Source organism: Lepisosteus platostomus, chromosome 9, assembly GCF_059453375.1.
Source record: "Lepisosteus platostomus isolate fLepPlt1 chromosome 9, fLepPlt1.hap1, whole genome shotgun sequence".
NCBI lineage: Eukaryota > Metazoa > Chordata > Actinopteri > Semionotiformes > Lepisosteidae > Lepisosteus > Lepisosteus platostomus.
In genome coordinates this window covers 27,265,352-27,290,698 of record NC_142619.1, presented here as the reverse complement: position 1 = coordinate 27,290,698, position 25,347 = coordinate 27,265,352, and the positions used below count along the sequence as shown (strand labels likewise).

Below are 25,347 nucleotides of genomic sequence, written 5' to 3'. Positions count from 1 at the left end.
ACAGATCATTAAAGCTTTCTAAATATTCTTAAAGATTACTCATTTTCATGAAGAAAATGTATAGCAACAGGACATAATTCATAGAGCAAGTGAAGAAAATACATTTTCCCTGAATTTCACGTTTAAAGACTAATATGTCTCAAGAGACACAGTGTTATGTCCGCCAAAAACTAACAACAACAATGAAGAAACATAAAGCTTGGTAATTCCGTTTTTTCACTTGCTTAGATGTTCTGAGCACAATAAGTGACTGTGAAGTGATGACTGAGAAAAAACATATCAAACCCTCATGAGACTGTAAACATTTTGATGTATGTAAGGTGTTAATTTATTTTTACAGTATGTACATTAAAAAACTCATTCCCCAGTTATTTGTATGCTTTATGTAGTTCATTTAGGCCTTTCATGCTCATTTGGTCTCACAACAAAACAAAATTCCATCATAAAGTAGATTTGCCACAATTCATTTTGAATTTTGTTATGGATGCTTATAAAAATTGCACAAATTATATGCCACATATTGAATAGACCAGTAAATGAAATCAGAAAAAGAGCAACAGTGAATGCTTTGGACATTACCATCAAATTTTAGATTACAATATATCAGAGACTGGAGCAATATCATCTGTCACAGATGTGAACGCCATTACCAGAACTCCTCATTAAAATATTTTGATTTGTAAGATACCATTACTGTAGTGCTCTTTCTTCTCAGATAAAGTAACTTACACATAATAATTTTGTTCCATTGTGTCCCTTTGATAGTATCATATTGAAAATCACATTGTGATTGCTTATGTGCTAGAAATATTTGATTAACCCTGAGCTAGAGTGCAATATCACACAATGAAGTCCGATGTATTTGGAGCAAATTAGACCAAGGCAGAGTATAAATGTTATTGACCCAACTCCAATCTTGAGTTAATAACTCTTGAAGAAGGATCTTTGTTTGCTAAGATTTTCTTTACCCAATGGAATCTAACAAATTGTGGGTTTATAATTTGCAGTTGGTCCACAATGCAATCTGCAGTGTCTAAGGGGAATACTAGGTTAAATTAAATTTTGAATTCTACAAAGACAGACCAGACATTATTTATGTGGATACCAAGATATACTGTAGGAGCATCAGGATTTTACCAAAGAGTAATCACAAAACAAACAAGTAGAATGAAACTGAAAGTTTGGCAACTTAGGACACCTGCAGATCTTAATGTGAAATCATAGACCTACTATAAGAATACAGTGTTTGGGCAAGGAAGCAAAATAATTTTTATTATGGAGACACACGCTGGAATAAAAGTAGATTTGCATCTACAGTACATATTTCAAATATTTAAAAGATGTTTAAGGATATTTAACCAGGGGCACCAGAGAAGGCAAGTTGGTTTATCCATTGGAAAATTTAAATACAGGAATTTTGACTTGAATTGATTCATTACCTAGAATTAAATATAGTTAATAGATGAAGTAAAAATTGGGAGACTGTCTATTTAGAGTAAGAGATTGTCAGCATAGAGAACTATGTAATGTTGACAAAAATTGGGGTAGAAACAATTGAACTAATGAGGATGTGCATCTCAGGCAAGTATACTGTACTGTAAAAACTGGGTAAAATCATTGCTGAAGGATTTTAACCTTGTGTGACGGATACCCCTTATTTGGTAGCGTAGCAGGGCAACCTTCATGTAAAACCATCCACTACTGAAGGAGTTTGATTGCAAATGGACCAGCCCAATGTCATGCCTTCCAAACCTGATGTTAGTTCAGATGTCAGAAGTCATGCATTGTTCCCACTTTAATCAGGTAGTAACAGTGGAACTCTGTTCATGCAATCGAATCAATTTGGCCAGTTCACCAAATACCGTCTACTTTAAACCGGCGTCTGACACGGCTATGATTGATGATGTTACTCAGAATAAGTAGAGGTCATTGTTTTAACGTAACCTATAACTTTTAAATCCTTTCCACAGTGTTAAAACTGATTTCATGCCTCACTGTCAGTAAGACTTGTGGGGGTCTGAGCAGACCCCTTATGCTCTGGCTGTCTTTTGTAGTAATTGGTGTCCACAGGTGCAGCCAATTCCATATTTAAGTCATGAGAATGCTGGATTTGAAATGTGTCATCGCTGTCGTCTGGTGTCTCCACCCTCTTTTCACATACCAAATTTGGCTGCCCTATTACATCTTTTTTAAAGAAACTTGATCCAAAATCCATATTATCTAGAACCAGACATAGACACTGTTTCTCAAGTTGGTCAAGAGCCTTCTCAGCATTCAATGAAAGTACAGAAGGATGTAACGTCTGTAGCTGCATGTATTGTGATAAGGAGGTGACTCTCTAAAGAGTAGATATCTAACATGTACATTTTTCCTCTTGCCTCTGTTATCTTGAATCTTCAAGGATTTGAGTAGCACTTTGAAAACCAGTTGTTAGTTTTTACACTTAAGTTCATAAACATTTGTGGTGAGATCCATTTAGCAGGGAGACTACATCAAAGGAAAAACTTTAAAAGAAAATTACAACTATATTATTAAAAGCTCATTAAACACAAAACAAAAGTAGGCCTCTTTGAATTGAAAGATCCCTACTGATTCCTAGTTGTTTTACTCTGCAATCCCATCCTGGTTGTGCGGTCATACTCATACACAAAGTCCATTTCTCTCAGTAGTAGATAGTGAACCCACAAATATGCTTTACAAAGGTAAAAAAAAATGGTAGGAGTTGTCTCAACCTATCATTTCAATAACAGACCCAGAGTAGTAGCTGTTAGGAAGGTTAACCCTATTAGCATACATGCACTGCTACAGATGCAGCCATTAAAAGTTCACGGTACAAACCCGTACCGCACGCATCTACCCACAAACCACCGCGGCGTACCGCGGTAAGTGATTGACTGGCCAAAATGACCGACAGGGGCAATCGTGGTGCATTGGTCGGTAGTGAAAAGATTTAATAATTTAATCTCTTTACTGTGCACATTTTAATCTGCTTAGTATTGAATATTTATATGGAATTTTTCCACTAAAAGAAAATTTTAGTAGCTGAGCTTAAAAAGAATAGGAGCATAACGCATCTGAAGGTCATAAATGATATTAATTTAGGATATCGTTATACCATTATTAATTTATTTAGATACGCGAATCCATATTATATTTCCTATTAATCAAATTCTAAAAGTATGCTTTTGTTTACTCCGATAACGACCATATTCGCAGAAAAGGTTTCCGAAATAACCACATGTAAGACTTTGATGCTTAAAATGTTTAGGGAGAAATGGAATACTGGTGTGTATTTTTTCGTTAAACTACCAAGACCAGCCATATACAGTTCAGTTTACATACAATAATATGTTTATGTTCCTAAATCCATATCTTTTATGAGCATGTGAAAGGCATGGTAAATTGGAGATTCTCAAGACTTACTTTGAATGATTGGAAACGAATGTGTGATCGGATCAACAAAATGCTGTGGTGTTACTTTTTGTCAATGAAAAAATAAAGTATTTTTGTTTACAAAGACGGTTACAAACAATGTGGACCAGGGTAATATTTTGAGTTTACAGCTTGTCCAAGGACATTCATTATTAGTACTATTAGTAATATCTTCGGTAAAGACTTTGATGCATAAAATATTTCTGCATAATTAAAATATTTATGATAAAGGTAGTAGGTTGTGTACTTTTTTCCAACTGAGCAATCTTGCTTTCATAAAATATACCAACTTTTTAATGTTTCATGATTAAAATGCTGTAATACACAGTTTAAATTTAAAAGTCTAAAGAGTATACAACTTAAACTCTTAATTGATTAAAGATTGTCCCTCAGCAGTGATCGGGATACGAAACCGGGTGTTTTCTGGTGACAGCTCAAATGCTGTACATGAGAGGTTAAACTTTATTAGCTCCACCTGGCGGTTTTACAAGGTGATTCTGGATACTATTAACATAATCTAATTTGCATACAGTACATCAAGGAGTCAACTGCATCAGATCCCTCTGTTACACACCTGCTTGCAAATATTTGTATTTTTTTATCACTGATTTGTTCCTGAACCACTTTCCAATGCCTTAAACTGAAAAGGACTGCTCAGACAGACAGCTACTCCATTACACACACTAAAGCCTGACCTGGGGCTTCTCCAACCTGGTTAGGGTCTGTTGGTGTACTGGAGCCATTCAGTCTACCTGAGCTGTGGCTTGGAACTGAGCTCTCATCAATTGACCCAAGTTACCTAAACAGGACAATTTGTTCAGTTGTTAAATCATAATTCACATCGCTATAACTAGAATATTGCTAAAAATAAAATGTAAAGTCTTTCTCACAAGTCTATTACAAGAACATTCCAGGAACAATTATTACAAATGCTATATACAGTTACTGTTACATTAAAACGTTAAATTCAATAATTGTTTTTTTAAATACATTTTTACTTGGTTATGCTTTAAAAGGCATTCTACCTTGTGTTTGTAACCTACACTACAAAGGAAGAGCTTAATGTTTTGTTCTAAAAAAAATTAATGAAAGGACATTAGGTTTGTTTAACTTTTCATTTAATCATAATAGTGCACATCTGTTAAAAATAAACTAACTTGAAAGTAACAAATGTGCACAACCAGCTGCATAAAGAAGAGGGAATAAAGAAACAAAAAGGTCAATTACGTCTTAGGAACCCAGCTGCTAGCAACAAATAATACATCAGCTGTGATTACTGTACCACATTTCTTCTGAACTATTTAACACAACCAGGACCTTAAAAAACATTCAGTTTCTTAATATTGCTAATTAATAGGAGTGGCCTTTTGCAAAGACCAGAAGAAATACAGTACCTCAGCAAAAGAAGCTCAAACAAATGGAACAATAACAAGAATAGGCTGATTTTATATCCTCATAATTTTTCTGTGGAATGGTATTTGTGATGAATCAGTATCATACATGAAATGATCAAATTAAAGAAGTTAAAATCACACTCTTTACCTAAGGCCCATTTCAGAGACAAGATCTCATTATGTAGGTGGATTTAAACTAAGCTTAAATGCTTAATTCAGGTTAGGCTACAATGTAGTAGAAGAATAAATGACCTGGCAATGACTTCTTATTACCTTCACTTAGCTTTATGAATGTTTCAGAGGAAAAGTATTGTAAGACTGAGAAATGTTGATACACTTAAAAATGCTACATTGACATTGGTATTGACTGCAGTTATACAGATGTAGTTTTGAAGTAAAACATAATCTAAGACACCAAAAATATTGTTCTCTGCAATTATTAAGACTAATGGCTAATACTTTAAAAGCACTTTTCTACACTTTTGTTTTTCTGCTGTTTGTCAAGTTGGTCTGCCAAAAGAATATGTATTTCAACGGTGATTATTGTACAAAAGAATATTGCCAGTGGTGTGCACTTAACTTAATGCCGCTCATCCAGAGAGATTTATGGTCAAATGAAATTGTAATTCCTTGTGTTCGACATTCATCCTGCACCACGGTTTTGATGTCTACAATGTGTAGCAGTGAACTGTACAAATTCTTTTTTACTGGCCTTTTTTAACGAAAAGTAAATAAGACAGACCCCTGACAATCTGTTTCTCTTCCTAGTAAATGGCATTCGTGAACAGTTTTTGCAGGATAAAGTTTAGATTATTCTGTTTTCATCAGTTTGGAGTGTGCTGTGTTATGATGAACGGTGGTGAATTATGAATTATTTATGTAGCATTCTGGCATTCAGAAAAAGTTCCCTGAAGTAAATTGATGTTCACCTACAGTACAATTACACCAAGAGAGAAGAGAGCAATCAATCTTATCAGTTCTTAGTGAACAATTTGAATAAGCTGTGTCTGGGGATCAGGTCAAATCCTGGTGTAATAACTCTGACTAATCAAAATGCATTTAAAAAACCCTTAAAACTCTTCGTAATAAAATAAGAAACTCCATTCAGATAACACTATGATAGCTGGGAAATGAAACCAGATGTGGATATCTTATTTCAATTTCAAAATATTTCCCCTCCATAGATAATATCTTAGTTTTGTTTGATTGTGAAGCTAAATCTGTTAAATGATTCTGATCTTTGTAAATCCATACAAAGTACAAGATATAATACAACCCTGAGTAGCATCCAGAATCCGGAATTCTATCTTACTCCAAATTGATTCCATGCACTCAAGTCAAAGTCTGTTCTTAATCCGCTCTTAAAGTATAGTATAAATAGGTCATGTTTTCTGTAATCCTTACGGAATGAAACGGGTTGAAGTAAATCCTTCATTGAATTGGGGATATTTCATGTTTCTCTTTTCAGTCTTCGAATACAGAATTTTATTTTTTTCCTAAAATGGGGCAAATGTACATAATTGCACTGTTGCCCACAACAAATCCAAAAAAATAATTGAGGATAATAATATATTACATTATTGCTTTCAAACTTCCTAATGTATATAAATTGTTTTAAACTAAAACCATTAGCAATAGATAAGAAGAAAAAAAAGAAGAAACAGAAAGAAATAGGTTAAATATTAAAAGGAACTTTAAGGATAGAAAGTTATTTCATTTGATGGTATATGCAGCACAAATTGCAGTACTCGTCACAATGACATATTTTTCTCCTTTTTTAACTGTGCGCTATCTTTAGGCCCATTGAGTGTTATAATATCTGATAACAAAGCCTTTCTCAAAGTCGTGTTTCAGCTGGGAATAAGGTCTGTGGTGTTCACTATCCCATGAGATGGTACACTTTTTATAGTCACTGCAGTTGTGAACTGAGAATCAGAAAGAAGCAAGTGACCATAAAATATATAGATAATTATTTTTTGTGGTGACTAAAAATGACTCTTCCAAGGTTACATAAATCTAGAAGTTCCCTTACTAAACTTTCAACCTCTCCCACACTACTGCTAAAATTCCTTAAGGTTGTGTCACTATTGTTTTGAGAAGAAAAAGTACTTATTATCAATCCAAGGCAGATCCCAGATAAATATTACAGAGAAAAAAAAAACAAATGTATCAACAACATAGGCAAGGTATTTTTAAGTTTTCCTTGAATTGTCAGTTCTTAAGAAGATTCTGAACTCCTAAACGTTCCCTTTAATTCAACTGGCGATTAAGTTCCTCAATCCCCACTTTTTTTTTTTTTTGCTGTGTAGTGGGGATGTTGACTCAAAAAGGTTGCCACATGAGTCAAAAGTGGGCCAGAATTTTTCTTCACAATGCGAAAGATTGATCAAATCTTCAAGGGAAACATTTAATTGAAGTTATTGCTGCTAAAGTTACTGAATCAAGGCGTGTACTTACTTTTTACATAATGGTATTGAATGCTGGTTGCCTTTTTAAAGTTTGTTTGATCTTCTGTTAGGACTTGATAAGAGTACTACAGTAGCTGACGGTCAAAAATCTTAAAATATGTTAAGCCATGAAACCATAAAGGGGTATACTTACTTTTTCAACACATGATAAATTGTGAAACAAATTCAATTAGTTACATTAATTATAGTATAATAAAATTAAGAAAATGGATAGCTTTTCTAGGAGAGATCTGAAAACTCTGTATGATAGCTAAGGGTAACTGGTGAAGCAAAGAGAACAAGGGCATTTGGCTCCATTCAAATGTCTGGCTGGGGTTATAGCCAGAACTCTTTTCATGACTTCACTGATATACAAAATACAGTACACAAGCATCACTTCAGGCTTAAACCCCTGGGGTCCTAGAGCTGTAACAGGCTGATACTCCTCCTTAAGAGCAGATGCCACAAGACCTCATACTGAAATCTCAATATCTCCATAACGGCTGAAGGATTTTGATTAAATACGTCTAACATTTGAGTAGCCTGATACAATAATACAAACTAAGAAATAGATTTTATGAATGATTTTCTATAAGAAAATGTCATGCTATATCTCACATAGTTAAACAGTGCATAAACTGACTTATTTTGTAATACATGAGTTTTATTCATCCCACTTAATAGTGTTTCCAGTACTAAGTTCTTGGCACAATAGGCAGTATAAAGTGGTTCATGGGTATCTGAATATTAAAAGGGAATGAGAGAATTAAATGATTTGGATATTATCTCAAACTGCATTACCTCTGTTAGTAGTGCTGTTCCAATATCATTACATATCTAACATTCAGCTACTGATTTGCACTATAGCTTTGAGATTTTACAGTTCATTTCACCTTTCCTAAATAAAACCGTTGCGAGGAATTTAAAGGTAAGCATAATTCCTATAATTTCCTACCAATCCCACTTCTTGAAATTGAGCTTCACTTTATCAGGCTACTAAAATACCCTGAAAATAGGGTATTTTGTTTCTTGTTTCTTGAAAGCAGAATGATTACATTCCGTTTTTTGAAAATATAACTTACTATTTAAGACTAATGGGCAAGAGAAAGTGGAATAAAAATAATTTTGCTACATTTCTTAACTTCTATTATTGAAATGTATGTATCACCGTATGTTTTATATCATCATCTATGATTTAAAGTAACAATTTCTGTTTTCTGGAGGATTAAAATCTTTTTTTTTCTGACTAAGAAGCTCTTAATATATTATCAATTCATGATGATCAGACATGTGAAAAGCACTCTGTCAGACAACTTCCATAGTGAGTGTTTTTTCCTTCTGCTTAAGTGCAATTGGTTATTTTCAGCTTGCACACCTGAGTAATGACTGTCCTGGAATTCACCAGTTAGCATGGGGTTCATAGAAAATCTAAATCTCATTAAGCCTTTTAACTTCTGGCAACAGCATTTAGTAACATGACATTATGCACACCAGATTAACGAAGTTTAGGGGCAAGTAATCTCATTATTGATTGTTTTGTAAAACTAAAATTTGGTTAAAAATTAAGAACTTTTGCTGATCCACCAATGTATAGAACTAGTAATACACACAATTTTAACATTTAAATCTGTTTTATATTAACCTTGTATTAAACTGTTCAACTGTCTGAGTCAACTGCCCATGGTAATTATTGATTTTTGTCCCTGCAGTGCTGTGGATATTAGTGGCACTTGTCAATATATTTATTAAAACAACATTTAATAAAAATATCAGAATATTTTACAATTAATTAGAATTTATTTAGGAGGCATGCTGATGTATAGGTAAGTTTGATGTCCTCATAGTTCGTGGGTGCTGATGTTTTTTTGGAATTGGCATGTTTTTGTATTTATGTTGGTTTTATCCTGGTCCCCCAGCTTAGTTTCCCTTCAACCACCAAAACAATATACCTAAGTTGTCTCTAATTTGTCACTTGGATCTTGTGGAGAAGCAGCCTGTGATAGACTGGCCTGCATGTAGTCTTGTTATACCCACTGTGTTTCTGGAATAGGCCCTGGATTGATGCTGCTCTTATGAAGAAGTGGAAGAATCCATTCAGTGAGAAGATCATAAAAGCATTACTGTAGAACTGTAAGTGTATTGTAAATGTTAATGAGGAAGACACCATCTTGGTTTGAATGTGTAATTGGTACTCAGAGGCAGTGAAATTTACATATGAGGGAAAGGAACTTAAAGTAGTTGATTGGTTCTGTGTGGAATTAGCCACTTTTCTGGGTTAATTCAGAAGCTAATAAGAAGAGCTACAGTAGGAGGAAAGGGGGTTTCTGTGTTCATCTAGATTCCAGCCTGGAAGGAGAGAAAGTGAGAGTTTTAGAGGGGAGTTCTCATTAGTATGGGATTGGACTGATTTACAGGCTTTAAAAACCCTTTGGCAAAACTGTAAATATATTTAAGAAAGGGTTGAAAGCATGTGCTTATTCTAGTAAGACAAATCTGCCTGGTTGGATGAAGAGATGAATAGAGTACAAAGGAGGTGCATGAGATAAAAAAAGGGTCATGAGCTGGTGGAGAAACTGTGCTTTTTTACAAGTTTCCACTGACATAACCATGTGGATGTGGATTTCCTGCAGTTGGGAGGACTGAAACCCAAAATAGAAACTGTGTATGAGCAAACTCTGCCATTGACATAGTCGCAGATGGAGAGTTAATCCTGCATTTAAATGCGGTCGCGGAGGTCTGGCTCACATCAGTTGGTGACCTACCAGTAGGTCTGCTGAAGACCATCGATGATTCTCCTTGCCCTTCAATGCCCTAAGGGCTTCACATTGAGAATTTCCTTTCAGCAACATTCTCAGAGTATGTTCCCTTTCTCTGGCACTGTACCTTGACACAATGCAGTTTTATTAAAGCCTTGTGTAACATTCCTGCATACATCACCATTACACATGTTAACACACTGGTGTACCTTTCTTATCATTTCTCTGATATATTGATGCCCTGAGTTATATTTTCCACTCAAAAGATATTTAAATGTGAAGATAGCATTGAAATATCACTTTTCTTAAATATCCTTTCTGTCCTAGAATGCAACCATGCCATCAAGCATCCTCTTATGTTTTCTAATAATCCTAACCCTAGCTAAGGTTTTGGGTGGTTAAGGTTAGGGGTTCAGATTGTCTCCGAAGAATCAATGCAACCTTCCAGTCATTTGAATGGAAAATACAACTCAGAGCATCAATATATTAGCTTTAAAACACTCAACAATCTTGCCAAACCAAAGAAAATGTACAGTATGAATTGTGCTACAATTTTATTTTTTGACAAGTATTCTGTCATTAGAAATTTCGTGTTGAATGGTGTTCTCGATAAGCATTGTTTCAGGGTTAAATAGGTTAAGAGTCAGGAATAGCCAATACATATTAGCTGTAACTGTTAAAATGCAAGTGGCTTAAATGCCAAATGCAACAGTTTGAAAAGACGAAGCCCTTTCTTTCAAACTTTTGCTTTTAGGGTATTTAAGTCATCATTCCCATTTAGGGCAAAGCAGTGCAAAGAGCCATATAGGCAAGACAACAAATGTGAAGATAACATTGAAATAGCACTTTTCCTAACTATCCTTTCTGTCCTAGAACACAACCATGCCATCAAAAATCCTCTACGTTTTCTAATAATCCTAACCCTAACCCTAGCTAAGTGTTTGGGTGGTTAGGGTTAGGAGTTCAGATTGTCTCCGAAGAACCAATGCAACATTCCAGTCATTTGAGTGGAAAATACAACTTAGAGCATCAATATACAGTATTAGCTTTAAAACACTCAACAATCTTGCCAAACCAAAGAAAATGTATGAACTGTGCTACAATTTTATTTTTTGACAACTATTCTGTCATTAGAATTTATTAAGAGGACTAGAAATATTTGTATTTCTTTTAAAACTTTACTTTGGTCAGTGCGTCTTAAAATTGGCATATTCCAAGCAATCTTAAAGCCAATTGTTAGAGAAGTCAGTTGCCATAAAATACATTTTGTTTAGCAGTTTGTAATCGCGCTGCTTGTGCAAGAAATGACATTTATTTTTAAAACTTTTTTATAGACACTGAGGTACTAGGATCACAAGGGAAATACATTAAATGCTACCTTTTGATATTAGGAAAAAACAAGACAAAATTCAATTTCTTTAAAATATTTTCTGTATTTAGTGTACATTCCCCAAACTGGAATAAATTATCCTTTTCAAATGAATGTCTAATCCAATCTCACTGTTTTTCCTCTGGATGAAAGGAAAACAAGGTATATGCTCACCCAAGACATTGCCTTTAATGCCAGCCATAAGACATACAAGTAGGTGTATACAATTCATATTGACAATGCTCGGGTCTCATTGTTTTTGACTGGTGAGGACATAAACTGAGGATCTCACAAATAATTTTAATCCACTTCAGCACTGCAACTAATAGTCAGCTACGCAGAGGAACACAGAAAGACTGTACTACAGTAGGTTGCAGTTGGCATAACCTGTATTCAAATCAGCAACCCCCAGGTTATAAGGTTCAACATACCCTTATCTGATTAGTGCTTTGATAGCCACCAAGCCTAAGCTTCAGTGAGCTTCTTATAACCCCACAGCAAGTCTTTGTTTACCTTTAAAATAAATCAGTATTCTTCTCACAAATCTTACCTGCACCATTCAAAGGTGAACAACAGCAAATGTTAATGTTGATAGAACATATCACTGAGCACATTGAGTGCAGCAGAATACTTCTTAGTCAATGAGAGCCTTTCTATGACAAAGACCATCTGTACTGATGTCGTGGATTACATCTAAATGAAAGGAGTAGGACACGAACATAAGAAAATTAGACAGTTATGGCACATTTAGCCTGTTTGGTAGTTAATTTACAGTATTTGAGTATCTAATTGAACTGTTTCTTAAAAGAATGGGTAATAGCCAGGGTATAGGCTTTGGAAACATACGTGGATACCTTGTTTACTCCCAAGACTTTTAACATAGTGAAGTGTCTCCTGTTCTTGATATTATATTCACCTTGACATACCTTCCACTTGATCATAGCCCCTCACAGTCTTCACTGTTTAAGACTGAAAAGGTTCAAAAGGTGTAGAACATTCCTTTAAGCCTGAGAATGTATCTGGTTGCTCTTCTGTGGAATGATTTCAGAACAGTAATACCTTTCTTGAGGCGTGGTTACCAAAAGTGACAATATTCGAAAATATTTTTTAATAGCTCAGTGAACAATTTTAACAAAATATTCCTTGATTTAAATGTTGTACTTTAAACTTTATACTGTATATTAACAATGTTTGTCTTTTTTTATTGTGGTCATCTCAAAATGTGGTTTTGTTCTGTAACCCTATACAAATCCTTTTATTAAAGTGATGAATGAACCTGTTTTCAGAACAGTTTTCAGAACTGTTAGTTGCTGTGTCAATGAGGTTCTCTTTCTTCACTTATCAGATCATGGGAAGAGCAGAAGAAGTGAAGCGAATCCATCTGTTTTGTCCATGTGGGAAAAATAATCATAATTGTTGTGCCAAGTCTTTCAGACTTAATGTTGTCCTGCAGTTGAAGCCTGGAAAAAGTTTTTTTCTCAATACAAGTAGCTCAGAAACCCAGCTTTTAAATCATGGCCTCAATGATTATTCCTGCACATTGAAAATTATTGCACTCAACCTCTGTATCCCAACATTTAACTCATTTCAAAAGAGAAAATGTCAGACTTTTCACCCAAATACAGTATAAGAGCCAGGACTCGTCAAGCAGACATTCAGAGAATTGGAAGGGGTGATCATCGAGGGGCAGCTTGAATACAGAATGCAGTTAAAAAAACCTGGTCATAGCTTTGCTTGAACCGTGCCAACAAACATCTCTGTGGAGCAGTAGATTTACATGCCCACTTCCCATTTTGTTTCACAGCTCAGAAAAGAAGCAGGAATTTAGGGGACATGTGTGACAGGCCTACCAGATGGCTTGTGTCGGAATGGGAAAACCACAATTGCAACAAAATACTGTTCAATATTTTATTATACCAAATTTCTTCAAGCTAAATAACAAAAAACCTACATCACTCTACCCAACCCAAAAAGAAATATCACCACAAATCACTTTTACAGTATATACTGTACCAAAACTAATCTTAATGAAAACCGTGTGAAAATGTGACTCTCAGCTCTTCACCAATGATCTAATTAACTATCTAATTAATTTACCACATATAAAATTATTTACATGGAAGAGAGGCCTGAATGACCTCTAGTAGTGGTCCACTATGTCCCTTAAGTTGGCAGGCAGGTTTCTTATTATGAATGCTTCCCTGTGTATGCTACAATGCACTCACATGATATTTGGAGCACCGGCTCCATGCTCGATTTAATAGAACATTCAATAAAATCCACCATTACGGAGTTGCATTGCATGTTGACAGTTCACATATTCCTGGTTACCAAAGTTTTCATTAGGCAACTTTTCAACTTTAGTACTTTTTCTATCTCTAATTTATGGATCTTCTACAGTACAAGCATGTAATATTTGTTTGCAAAGAGATACAGTAAATTACTGGGCTAAAAGAAAAGTCCTAATATGGAGGGCCTAAAATAACTTTAAAAAAAAGATTGTGAAAGGACCCTATCTTAAGCACTTAAGGTTATCAAACAGACAAACAGATCTCATTCATCTTCTTTTGGATCAATATTAAATAACAAACCAGAGGACATAAGCATAAACTATGTGTACGTTTAAGACTCACAGATGGAGGAATGTTTTACACAAAGGGTTGTGATCATTTGGAACCAAAGAAACGAATACCTTGGTTTCTTTCAAGAAATGGCTGGATGGGACCAAATGGGCCAGATGGGCTGAATGGCTTCTGTATATGCAATCTTTCTTATTTTATTTTTAAAGAATTTTCCTAATATTTCATACAATTTTGCTCATAATGTTTTACCATCTCAAAATTTAATGTACTGCTTGATAGCAATTTTCAAATGAAAATAATAATAATAATTAATAATTGCTTACACACATATATACTGTATTTAGCACTTTTCTGGACACTCCACTCAAAGCGCTTTACAGGTAATGGGGACTCCCCTCCACCACCACCAATGTGCAGCATCCACCTGGATGATGCGACGGCAGCCATAGTGCGCCAGAACGCTCACCACACATCAGCCATCAGCAGGGAGGAGAGCAGAGTGATGAAGCCAATTCATAGAGGGGGATTATTAGGAGGCCATGATTGGTAAGGGCCAATGGAAAATTTGGCCAGGACGCCGGGGTTACACCCCTACTCTTTTCGAGAAATGCCCTGGGATTTTTAATGAACACAGAGAGTGGTCATTAAACCTCGGTTTTACGTCTCATCCGAAGGACGGCGCCTGTTTACAGTATAATGTCCCCGTCACTATACTGGGGCATTAGGACCCACACAGACCGCAGGGTGAGCGCCCCCTGCTGGCCCCCACTAACACCTCTTCCAGCAGCAACCTTAGTTTTTCCCAGGAGGTCTCCCATCCAGGTACACCTGCTTAGCGTCAGTGGGTTGCCAGTTGTGAGTTCAGGGTGATATGGCTGCTGGATAAAATGAACTTTTTTTTTTGCTGCAGGATTACTTGATAACGCACATGTATGGCAATGCAGCAAGAGATGACTTGTGGAACAAGTTTTCAGAGGTAAGTTGTTTTTCTTCTAATTCCTTTACAGTTGAATTATATAAGCAACACCACCTATAGAAAGTCCCCAGCCTTTTCCCAGATAACACATTTTGTGGCCTAACAGCCTGAAAATAAGATGCATTAAATCAGAATTCATTTGACCTTTCTTTACAAATTGCCAAAAACAAATGCTCAAACATTCTGAAAAGTAATTACAAATGAAAACCAAGAAAAATGTGTTGTATAAGTATATTTTAGAAAGCGTGTGTAGACTTTCTGTAGCCACTGTAGGTGTTCTTGAATGCACACAAGGTCAAGTTTAAAAATATCTACTGTATTGCTGAACAACGTTTGTATTGAGACACTACAGTACATTAGGTAATGAGGGGTGGAATGAAAATCAGACTGGCAATCTGAATGTTTTTAAAGGTTATTAGCTGAAGGGTTTCTCTGCTATTATCTGGGATGAATAGAGAAGGCCTATAGTTTGTTATAAGCTGATTGACTGACTGGCAGGGATAGCACACATGGAGTTTCCAGGACTGATTTAATTTAAATTGGAGTTTGGCTTCCGAACAAGATTGATGAGAAGGTGATCAAATAGGTACTCTAAGGAAGAACAGCATAGATTGGATATTCTGCAAGAGTAGAACAATACTGTATGGAGAAAAGGAAAACAGAAAATTGTTGAAAATGTAATATATATCCTGTCTTTCTTTTGAAAGTCAGTTTGTTTCTCATCTTTAGAAGAACTTTGACAAAACCTAAAATAAATAATGAAAATATCAAATGTAGGAATTATGGCATATTATGGTAGCTGTTTTATTTGTGATTGTTTTTTTTTACCACCAGTAAATTACAATCTGCATGTTTATGTTAAAATGAAAATAAAAATTTAATTGTCTAATGAAAGTACTTTTCCTCCTGCTTTCTTGGTTAACATTACATTACACACTGCCAGTATGTCATCTTTTGATGTCTACTGTATGTGTCAGCCTTTGCTCTACTATTGTGTTTGGACCATTGTTTCTTATGTTGGTCTCCTTCCTGGCATAAATGGCTCCTTCCACTTTCATATCTTTCCTGGTCTCTTCTCACATACAGTATCAAGCTTCTGCATCACCATGACTGTACACTAGCCAAGTTTGCCTTCCGACTCACTCCACAGCAACCAGCTCCCTTTCTCTTCGCTATCCATTAGCATTTTCAGATTACCCTTTGGTGCACAGATCTATTTCTTTCCCGTTTGTCACAAGGAGTAGACTTACTCTGTTGTGTCCAGTTCCCTCTCACTTCACTAACCACCACTTTTTTAATCTCTCCTCTGACTCCTAACCTTTTCCAATTTGTTTTTCTACTAGCTTTTCCCTACTCTTTTTCATGATGATCATGTTTTACAAGTACAAGCCCTGTTATCCCTGACACCACAGCAGCCAGTCTCACTCCTCATCTCTTATGACACAGGGTATACATGTGACATACAGTGTATGCTGTCTTGATTCCTACTCTTTTGTCTGTTGGGGAAGATAAGTTGCTACCTTGCCAGGCAATGCACCACTCCTCCAGGTGCTAATGTCCGCTGTCAATCCTTGTGGAACAAGCCAACCCCATAACCCTGGCAAATGGACTATCACGCATTCATCCTGTCCAGGACAATGTGACACACCCTCAGTACAGGAGATTCAATACATTTCTGTATCTTCTTCAAGCCAACTCAGATTAATGAGTCACAAAGACCTGGTGACCAACCCATTCCATTTCTGAGATGAACACCTACGGAACCTTCATTTTTTCTTTCTCCTTCTCTGCTCAATCCCAGCCTGACTGGACTGACTGAATCTCTTTCTTCCCAACTAGTTTTTTAACCCTCCTGAATGTTCAGAGGTGTGGCTAAATCTTGAATTTCTTATCTTGACAGCTCTTCCCCTCCCATGGCAAAATTGTTCTTGATCTTATTTGCAAAACAGTGACTGTAACAGAATAAATGCATATATCAGGTCATGCTTAAAAATGTATTAATTAAATGTATTTATGATACTTTACATTATAATGTTGTGAAGTCTAAACATTTCTCCAAAAACACATTAATACCTTTTCCAATGTATTGGCTATGTTGTGAGTCAAACCTTAATAGTTCAGCATAATGTCATGTCATTTGTCAAACCGCTTTCTACCATATGGTGTTGGGGAAAAAACGGAGCCTACCAGGCAAGCAACAAGTGCAGTATAGTATAGTATAGCATAGCAGTATAGTACAGTATAGTGTCCCCGTCACCATACTGGTACATTACGACCCACATAGAGTCAAGGGTGAGCACCCCCTGCTGGCCCCACTAACACCTCTTCCAGCAGCAACCTTAGTTTTTCCTAGGAATTGTCCCTGTGGTCCTGTATGGATGACAATGTTTTAGAACGGGGAAAGTTTCTGTTTTTTATTCATATTTATAATTAGAATTTCCGAGTGATAAATCCAGCAACATCAGTCATCCATCCCAACAGATCCTTTTGTGAATACTAAATATTCAAGGCATTCATTAGCTATTCATGAAATCCAATTTAATGGGACAATCTGTAAGCACTTTTTCATTAATATAGCTCTTTATCATACTTCAAAATTCTTCTTAATCCTGGCATACACTTTCTGTAATGATTTTAGGAAGATTAAGAATACTTTGGTTAAACCCAAACTATTATCTTTCTGTAATGATTTATTAGATAACCTGGATCGAATGGTAATTTATCAAAGAGCAGCGTGCTGTTTGCATCCAGTCTAACAAAAGTGTTAAACAAAAATATAACTGGCATTTTTGGATTTTTTTTTAAACACCATAACAGCATTTTTGTATGATGTACTGTACAGTATTAAATTTCCATCAGGATAAATAGGGTGTTTTGCAGGCTTGTTTTTTTAGATGGCAACCATCCGGCACATTTGCAAAGACAATTGATACTGATAATATCTTCTATGTAAACTCAATTCTGTTATTCTTAAAACATCAGTAATTTATTCAGTGACAATATTGATTATGTACAGTAAATTAAACCATTCAGAAAGAAATTAGCTTAGAAACTTAGTAAACTTAAATAAGACATAGTAGCTAATGGCAGAAACCTTCAGAAAAAGCACATTGAAGAAACAGAGTAAAAATAGGCTGCGATAATGGCATAAATGGGTTTTATTTTGTAAAGAAAAGTATTATCCCTATAGAAGCCTTGGCATTGATGTTAGCTTTTATACTTCTGTTATTCTTTAGTCTGAGCAAGACAGTTCCAACTGAGACACATACTGGGAAAGCAGATAGGAAACATCTGCTATATAATGCATCTTTTTTATCATTTATAGAGCACTTGAAATATTTAGAGAGTCAAGTATTGCATAGTTCAGCATGAAGGCATGGTGATGAGTGCTCATACCTCACTACTCAACGGTCTTGGATTCGTTTCAGGTATTACTGTCCATCCATGTGGAATTTCCATGATCGACAAATGTTTGTGTGGGTGTTTCTGTAATTATTTCAAGAAGATTAAGATAACTTTTATCCCTCTAATATTCACTGGGTACTCCAGTTTCCTTTACCAAGACCTGGATTTAACAATGTTAAATTTTATTGTTCTAATTTGTATCTTTCTCTGTGACTCTGCATTAGACGAGATTTCCATCCAGGGGTGAACCAGTCATATACAAAAAGCTCTTTGGAAATGATTAAAATGAACCCTGATGAAGTGAAATTTGTACTAGAAATGCCATTTACTGCCATTACAAATGTTTTTATTCTAAAAACATTTGTAATATTGTAGATTATGCAAAGATCAAATGATAACTGATCAATGAATGTGTATATATCTATTTTTCTCTGTCTTTTTTGCAGGTTGATTGCATTTTTGTGTCTACAGGTTTTCAGTTCAGCTGGGCTCTAACCAACCTACTGTAAATCAGATCATCTCATTATTAACTTTAGTGTAGAAATTTAACAAAACTTCTGTTACTGGTGCTTTAAAGAGAACTAATACATGTATAGACATGCTAGCCACCCAGGACAGGAATTGGCATTTGAATTTAACAGCCATTGTGAAAAATGTTTTGTAAAATATCCAATGTTGATGTGCATCCATCTATCATTCCACTCACCTACTTTCTAACTCCTTTATCCAACACAGAATTGCAGGTGAAGTGGGGCCTAGTTTTGATGTTATGAAGAATATAAATAAGTAAAATATAAAGAATATATAAAAGTAAAAATCTTACTTCACATGTAAATTTGTCTTCACAAGATATTTTGACATTTCCTGTTAAGAGTTTCCACAACAGTTCATTCATTTTCGCATTAAGTAGTCAAACATTTATGCTAATTGAGGTATTTTTAATAGGGAGGTGTGTGCATTTTTTAGGATGCAATAGGCTCCATGATAGGAGATTGCTTTTTGGTTTTTCTGAAAAGCTACAATTATGATAGCTTAGTCCCTATAATGTTAAAAAAAAAGTTTCCTGAATCAACCTTAAAAAGTCCTAGAAAATAAAAACCTCTCCCACCAAAGAAAACCAGACAGCATGTTTTATAAATGATGTACAGTATTTCTCCTAAGTACAGTAAGCAATTCAGCTTATGTTTACTGATACACTCTTAACAAAATTTTACCACAAGCGGTTTTACTAATTTTATTTGTTATAGAAGATTGTTGAAGAAAAGAGACAGCTTTCAACCGAAGTTAAATCATCTTCAGTTTACAATTTTCCAAACACACTGGTTCGGCATTTGTGCTTGAGTGGATGCTTCTCATGCACAGTGCTGAGACTCTTGAAGTTTCCTAGCTCTGATTCAGATTAGCTTATATACTATATACACTGTATAGTTCTAATAAAAATATAATACAGATCCTGCCATCTAGAACACACATCAAAGTTTCAGTTGAAAGCGCACGTGTTATACTATAGTCCTGTTCAGCATACTGCACAGCTCAACAGCTGTTACTGATAAGGTAGCTTCATTTGATCTGTTTTTTTTTCTAAGTCTAATAATAGTATTTCTCGAATATACAACATATTGTATATGCTATATAAACATATAAAGTATGTAGTCTATCTCTCATTTTAAAATGTAATGTGGCTTTAGAGTATTTTTCTGTAAATCTAAATTTTTTTAATGTGCCTGGTTTCATGGAATTTCTAAGAACACAAGAAATTTCATGGAGTGACCACAAACTAATCAAAACAACTGATTTTTTATATTGCAATTTGCTGTCATAGTTTATATTTTAATATGATTAGAATGATTGCTTGTAAAACAGTGGTGTAAATAAGCTTCTTGAGTCATGCAACGTTAAGCAGGGATATGTTATTGTTTGTTATTTTGGATTTTGAAAGTTGTGCTTAATAAGTGTTTCATTTGCATGTTAATTAGTATCTATTTAAGGGCATTTTACTCTATCCGAGCAATCTGGAGATTTTCAGGTGGGTAGCTGCGTCAGCATGTGTAGGCTGCAAAGGAACAAGTTATAGGTTTATTCCATGCTGAAAAAAAGAAGAAAGAGAACACAACGTTTCTGCCGTGGAGCCTGACACCTAAAGAAGGCTCCACGGCCGAAACGTTGTGTTCTCTTTCTTCTTTTTTTCAGCATGGAATAAACCTATAACTTGTTCCTTTGCAATCTGGAGATTTGTTGGTTTTGCGGTCTTTCAGCACCCACCTCCAGTACAACATACTGAGAGGAAACAATGCAATAACTCTTGTGTTACATCTGAAAAGTTATACTGAAAGGTGCTGCATGACTTAAAAAGATAAAGAAAACTGTTTTAAATAGTTTAAGAACTTTTTTATGCATGAAAAAGGGGTGCTTTTTCTTCTTCATGATGATCTGTGCTGATCTGTGCTGATCTGTGACACTTCCCCTTACCACTAAGGCACACAAGCGTTTTCCCACATGGGTTTCTTTCTTTCTGTCTCTCTCTCTGTAGCCGTGGTTCAAACATTCTGAAAGGTACCAAGCTGTACAACCCAGATTTTTGTCCCCCCTACTATAAAGCGCTTTGAGATACTACCTTTAAAGATGGTATACATAATACTATATATCAAATAAACCTTATCTAAAAGGTTATTTTTCTAAAAAAATAGAAATTCTAGGAAGGTTTTCAGAACTTTTCACAGGATGGCACAGGACAGAAGTACTGTAGCTGGTAGCAGAGAACTGACAGTCAGCCTGCACAAGGACAGCTACTCCTGAGTCCTGGGCCACCACTGCATCACCTGGATCGTATTTATCAATACATAAACATGGAAGAGTACCAGGAATTTGGATTATAAGTTTTGTTTGGGGCACTATTTACTAAGTTATCTTTTATAGCACCTTTAAATGTAGCATCCCAGAGCACTTTACAGCAGGTGTAAAGAAATTCAAACAAAAGAAAACATTGAAAATGCTACTGTATCACAAATACCAACTTCAGTAGCATTTGAAAAGATTTTTAGTGGTTAACTAAAAACATTTTGATGAGAATGTCTTCCGTATTTGAATTGGAATGTCTCACATTTCATACAGACACGTTAATCTGCCTCACAATCATTTTGTCCCGCAGGTCCTGTCCAGGCATTATTTTATGTTTTGATTACTAGCTCTGACATGAGGGGACAAAGACAAAAGACAAATATTTATAATACTTTTGGATTTTGTGAGTGGCTTTTAATAATTTTACATTTCTAAAATATTTCTTTTTAAAGGGACTATTTAAAATGGAACAGGAAGTGTCTCCATTACCAAGTACTGCATGTACTCTAGTTTTAATTCGGCGTGTGAGCTGAATACATGGACAAAAATAAATTTCCCAATGTCCCACACAAGTTAAAGAATCCAGTGAATATCCCCAGATATCCATATCAACTACAACTACAACTGTCAACTACAGTATTACTGTCATTCTTGTTCACTGCCTTTTATTGCACATGCAATTATTTACACCACTTTTTCTGAAAGCAACAATTAAAATATTACTTTTTTTTAGCAGTGCATACCTCAACAAAAGAACTGTAAATTGCAATTTTAACAATTTAAATATACTGTATTGATCAAAGTATAGTGCAGACTTGTATCAGCTACAATGCAATTTAAAGTCCTCGTCAAAGTCATTCACATCACTACTCAAAACAAAAAAAATACTGTATGTTTATTTGCTTTCAAATACAATATGTTTTTAAAGCCACTAATAAAAATATATAATTATATTTTATAGCTAGAATCTTAAAATAGTCTGTAGTCTAATTACTACTTATACTGTACACAATTGATTAAAAAAGGATAGTTCTATTAGTATTATACAGTATTGTGACATATCTCATTTGGAGTTTTGGTAGTTATGTAGTATCAAAGTCCTGCATTACAATGTTATCATTGTATTTAATGAAATTTTTTGTTACTAGTATGCATATAGTATGATTTGTGCAGGAAAGCACTAATGGATTAATAAACATTTAATACTGTACCGATTTGTCTGACAACTGCAAGCAGCGGCAGTACTTTAAGGATTCACAATATCACCTGGCAGTTTTACAAAGTAGTGCAGTCTTGCATCAGATTATTTGTAAAAATAAAAAAAACAAACAACAAGCTGCACTCTGCAGTATACATACTGACACCTTTTGCATTTTATGTGGCTGCATCTGTACTGCATAATCAATTATGATAAGTGGGTTTAACTAGTAGTCAAAGGTTACATAAAGTTCTGTAAAAATGGTCTCCATTAACACAGATTGCATGAAGAAACATACCATGCTGGTTATAATATCATCTAAGTGTTCATTAACCGCTCTGTTTGGTTGAATGTCCCACCAGGCCATGCGGAAGGAAGGGAAGGATATAAACATAAAAGAGGTGATGGATCGCTGGACTCTGCAGATGGGCTACCCAGTAGTTACTATCATTAAAAATGACAGCATGGACAACAGTATAACAATCACCCAAGAGCACTTCATCTATGACATTGATGCAAAAAACAAGGATCCTGAATTACTCAACATAAGGTATGTAAGGGAGATGGAGTGAACCAACTCACCACCTAAAGTAGAATATAATCCAGATATAGGTACCAAAGCTCATTAAGGGAAACATAAACAATTAGACTTGAAATAAATACTTTTCCTAACTTGAGGAGTATTAAAGCACCTTGACAATTTGAATTGATTGGAAAGCTGCATGCAGTTAGTAAAACAAAACAAAGAATACTGTTACCATGCCTACTGTAGCATTTCCTGCATATTGCCTTGTGTTAGGTCATCCTTAACCAGTAATGTGACTCTGGAAAACATACATACACTTTTACTCCTTGATATACAGTAGTTTTCTACACCCTATTTTACTATAACCTGACCTACAAACTGTGGATAGTAAACTTTGGGAAATGCAAAGGAGGGTTTAGGCTGGACTAACTCTTGGCTAATAACCATGCTACCTACAGTAACCTCCATAACTAATGTGGATTCCACCTTTGTCTAAACCTTAATGATAGGGGATGAAACTATACTTTTATCTACACCCTTAACAGCATGAGAGAGTGAACCATGCTCACCACCTGTTTAACCTACAGTACATAAGTGTAAAATGTGCTTCACCCCCTCTGTAACCTATGGGAAATGCCCTCTTCCCCACCATTTGCCCTGAGACTGTTTTCAACATGACTCATGCTTTGATGGCTTTTCCTTTGTTTGTCACTTACTGTAAATAAAGTGAAGTCTAGTTAATAGCACCCACAGCATATTTTGCTGCAAATACCTGCTCTTATTTTTTATCAGTTGTCTCTAAGCTTCATATCTGCAGCTCAAGATACAACCTCCTATTCTTTGTGAAGTGTTATTGCATGCATATCACCATGAAGCAGTGGAAGGAAGCTTAGGGATTTTGTAGAGTCTTCTAGTCTGTCTCATGCTTCATAGAGTCAAACAGATTTGTGATGTCAAAAATGCTAAATAGAGGTTGATGTTGCTTCTGACATTTTTCCGATAATTGTCTAGTTTAAAAAATCATGTTGGCCATGCCTCTTGAGGGTCTGAACCCACACAGGAATTGTTGTAAAAGTTTTTTGGAAAGAGGAATAACTTGGTTGAGGAAAATTCTTTTGAGCTTCTTGAATAGCACTCATAAATAAAATTAGTGTATTATTGTATGGCATAGTACTGTATACGTCCATTTGGTTGCAAAGCTTGCTGCCCCAAGAGTGCTCTGGTATAGAACAGCAAAGGAGTCATCAGGATTTTTCTGAGTGAGGGTACTGTACCAAGCTGACATTCGAAAGATAATGGAAATACTGTACAATATGGTAAGAACAGTATATTGTGGAAAAATATCCACTAATAGTGAGCACGGTTTTGAAAATATAGATTAATTGATGCTCTACTGTCACAGAACCCACTATTTTCAGACTGATAGATGAGGAAGTGTGGATATCTATAGACAAGATAGCTGCCATTATAGGTGTGCCTGATGGTACAGTAATCCACACAAGTCTGCAATTTTCTTTGTTTGTTCTAGTGATAACTCAACAAACTGCTGCTTGTACAGAAAACCTGCTCTGTATTCTTCATAGAACAAGATCCACTAATGCCTGTCAAACCAAAGTACCTTCATATCTGGCATTCATTTCCATGCTGTTAGGAACATAATTGGATCACCTGTATGGACCCCTTTGAAATCTGTGATTTATCTTGATTAGTTTGTACTTAATCCTAGTTGAATTGAAACATTCCCAAAAATGTGCTACTGTATGCAATAATGAGGAACATCTGGTAAAGCTTACTGGTAAATAACGGTCTTCTGTGATCCAAGCAGAGACTGGAAAGATTTTGGAATCTTGTAGTCTATTTCCCATTTAATTTTATATATAGTTCATACACCTTTAAGCACAATGGAAATTACTATTAATTCTTTTATTATTTGCATGCACATCCTGTATATTTTCTTAATAATTTATGCCATATACAGTATATATAAAACAACTTTATTTGCACAAAATATATTTTATTTTTTATATGAAATATATTTTTTGGAAAAAGAAGATAATGAAAGCATACAAATAATTATAAAGACACACTTTCAAATAGCCATCAAACCACATTTTAACACAATCCCTGGCAATGTGGCAGGATAGGAAAGGATTACATTTATCCCAAGGATATACAGCATCTTATCCCTGGATGGGAACAGACAATGCTTTTTGCATCCTGCCAAGGACAACAGAGAACTGACAATGTCCAATTTGTGATAGAAAGGTCAATTCAGTTTTATTTTTAAATTCTAGAGTGAACCAATTGATGTATTGATTGAATACAGATTTTTCAATTGTTCCCATCTGCCGACTATAAATTTTCATTTTAATACAAAGCTTTTCCTATTCATATTTTATAACTAAGAGTAACTCAAAAACATTT

The 25,347-nt window shown here is 35.2% G+C and overlaps 1 protein-coding gene across 2 annotated transcripts in view; it reads left to right on the top strand.

Annotated features, from left to right (window-relative positions):
- LOC148654691 (thyrotropin-releasing hormone-degrading ectoenzyme-like) overlaps positions 1 to 25,347 on the top strand; it is a 222,821-nt gene that overhangs the window by 140,862 nt on the left and 56,612 nt on the right. For both annotated transcript variants that reach the window (XM_088644538.1, XM_088644540.1), the window contains 2 exons: positions 14,891 to 14,956; positions 22,760 to 22,947. In XM_088644538.1, the coding sequence (XP_088500664.1) occupies positions 14,891 to 14,956; positions 22,760 to 22,947 (254 nt within the window). The remainder of the gene's footprint in view (positions 1 to 14,890; positions 14,957 to 22,759; positions 22,948 to 25,347) is intronic.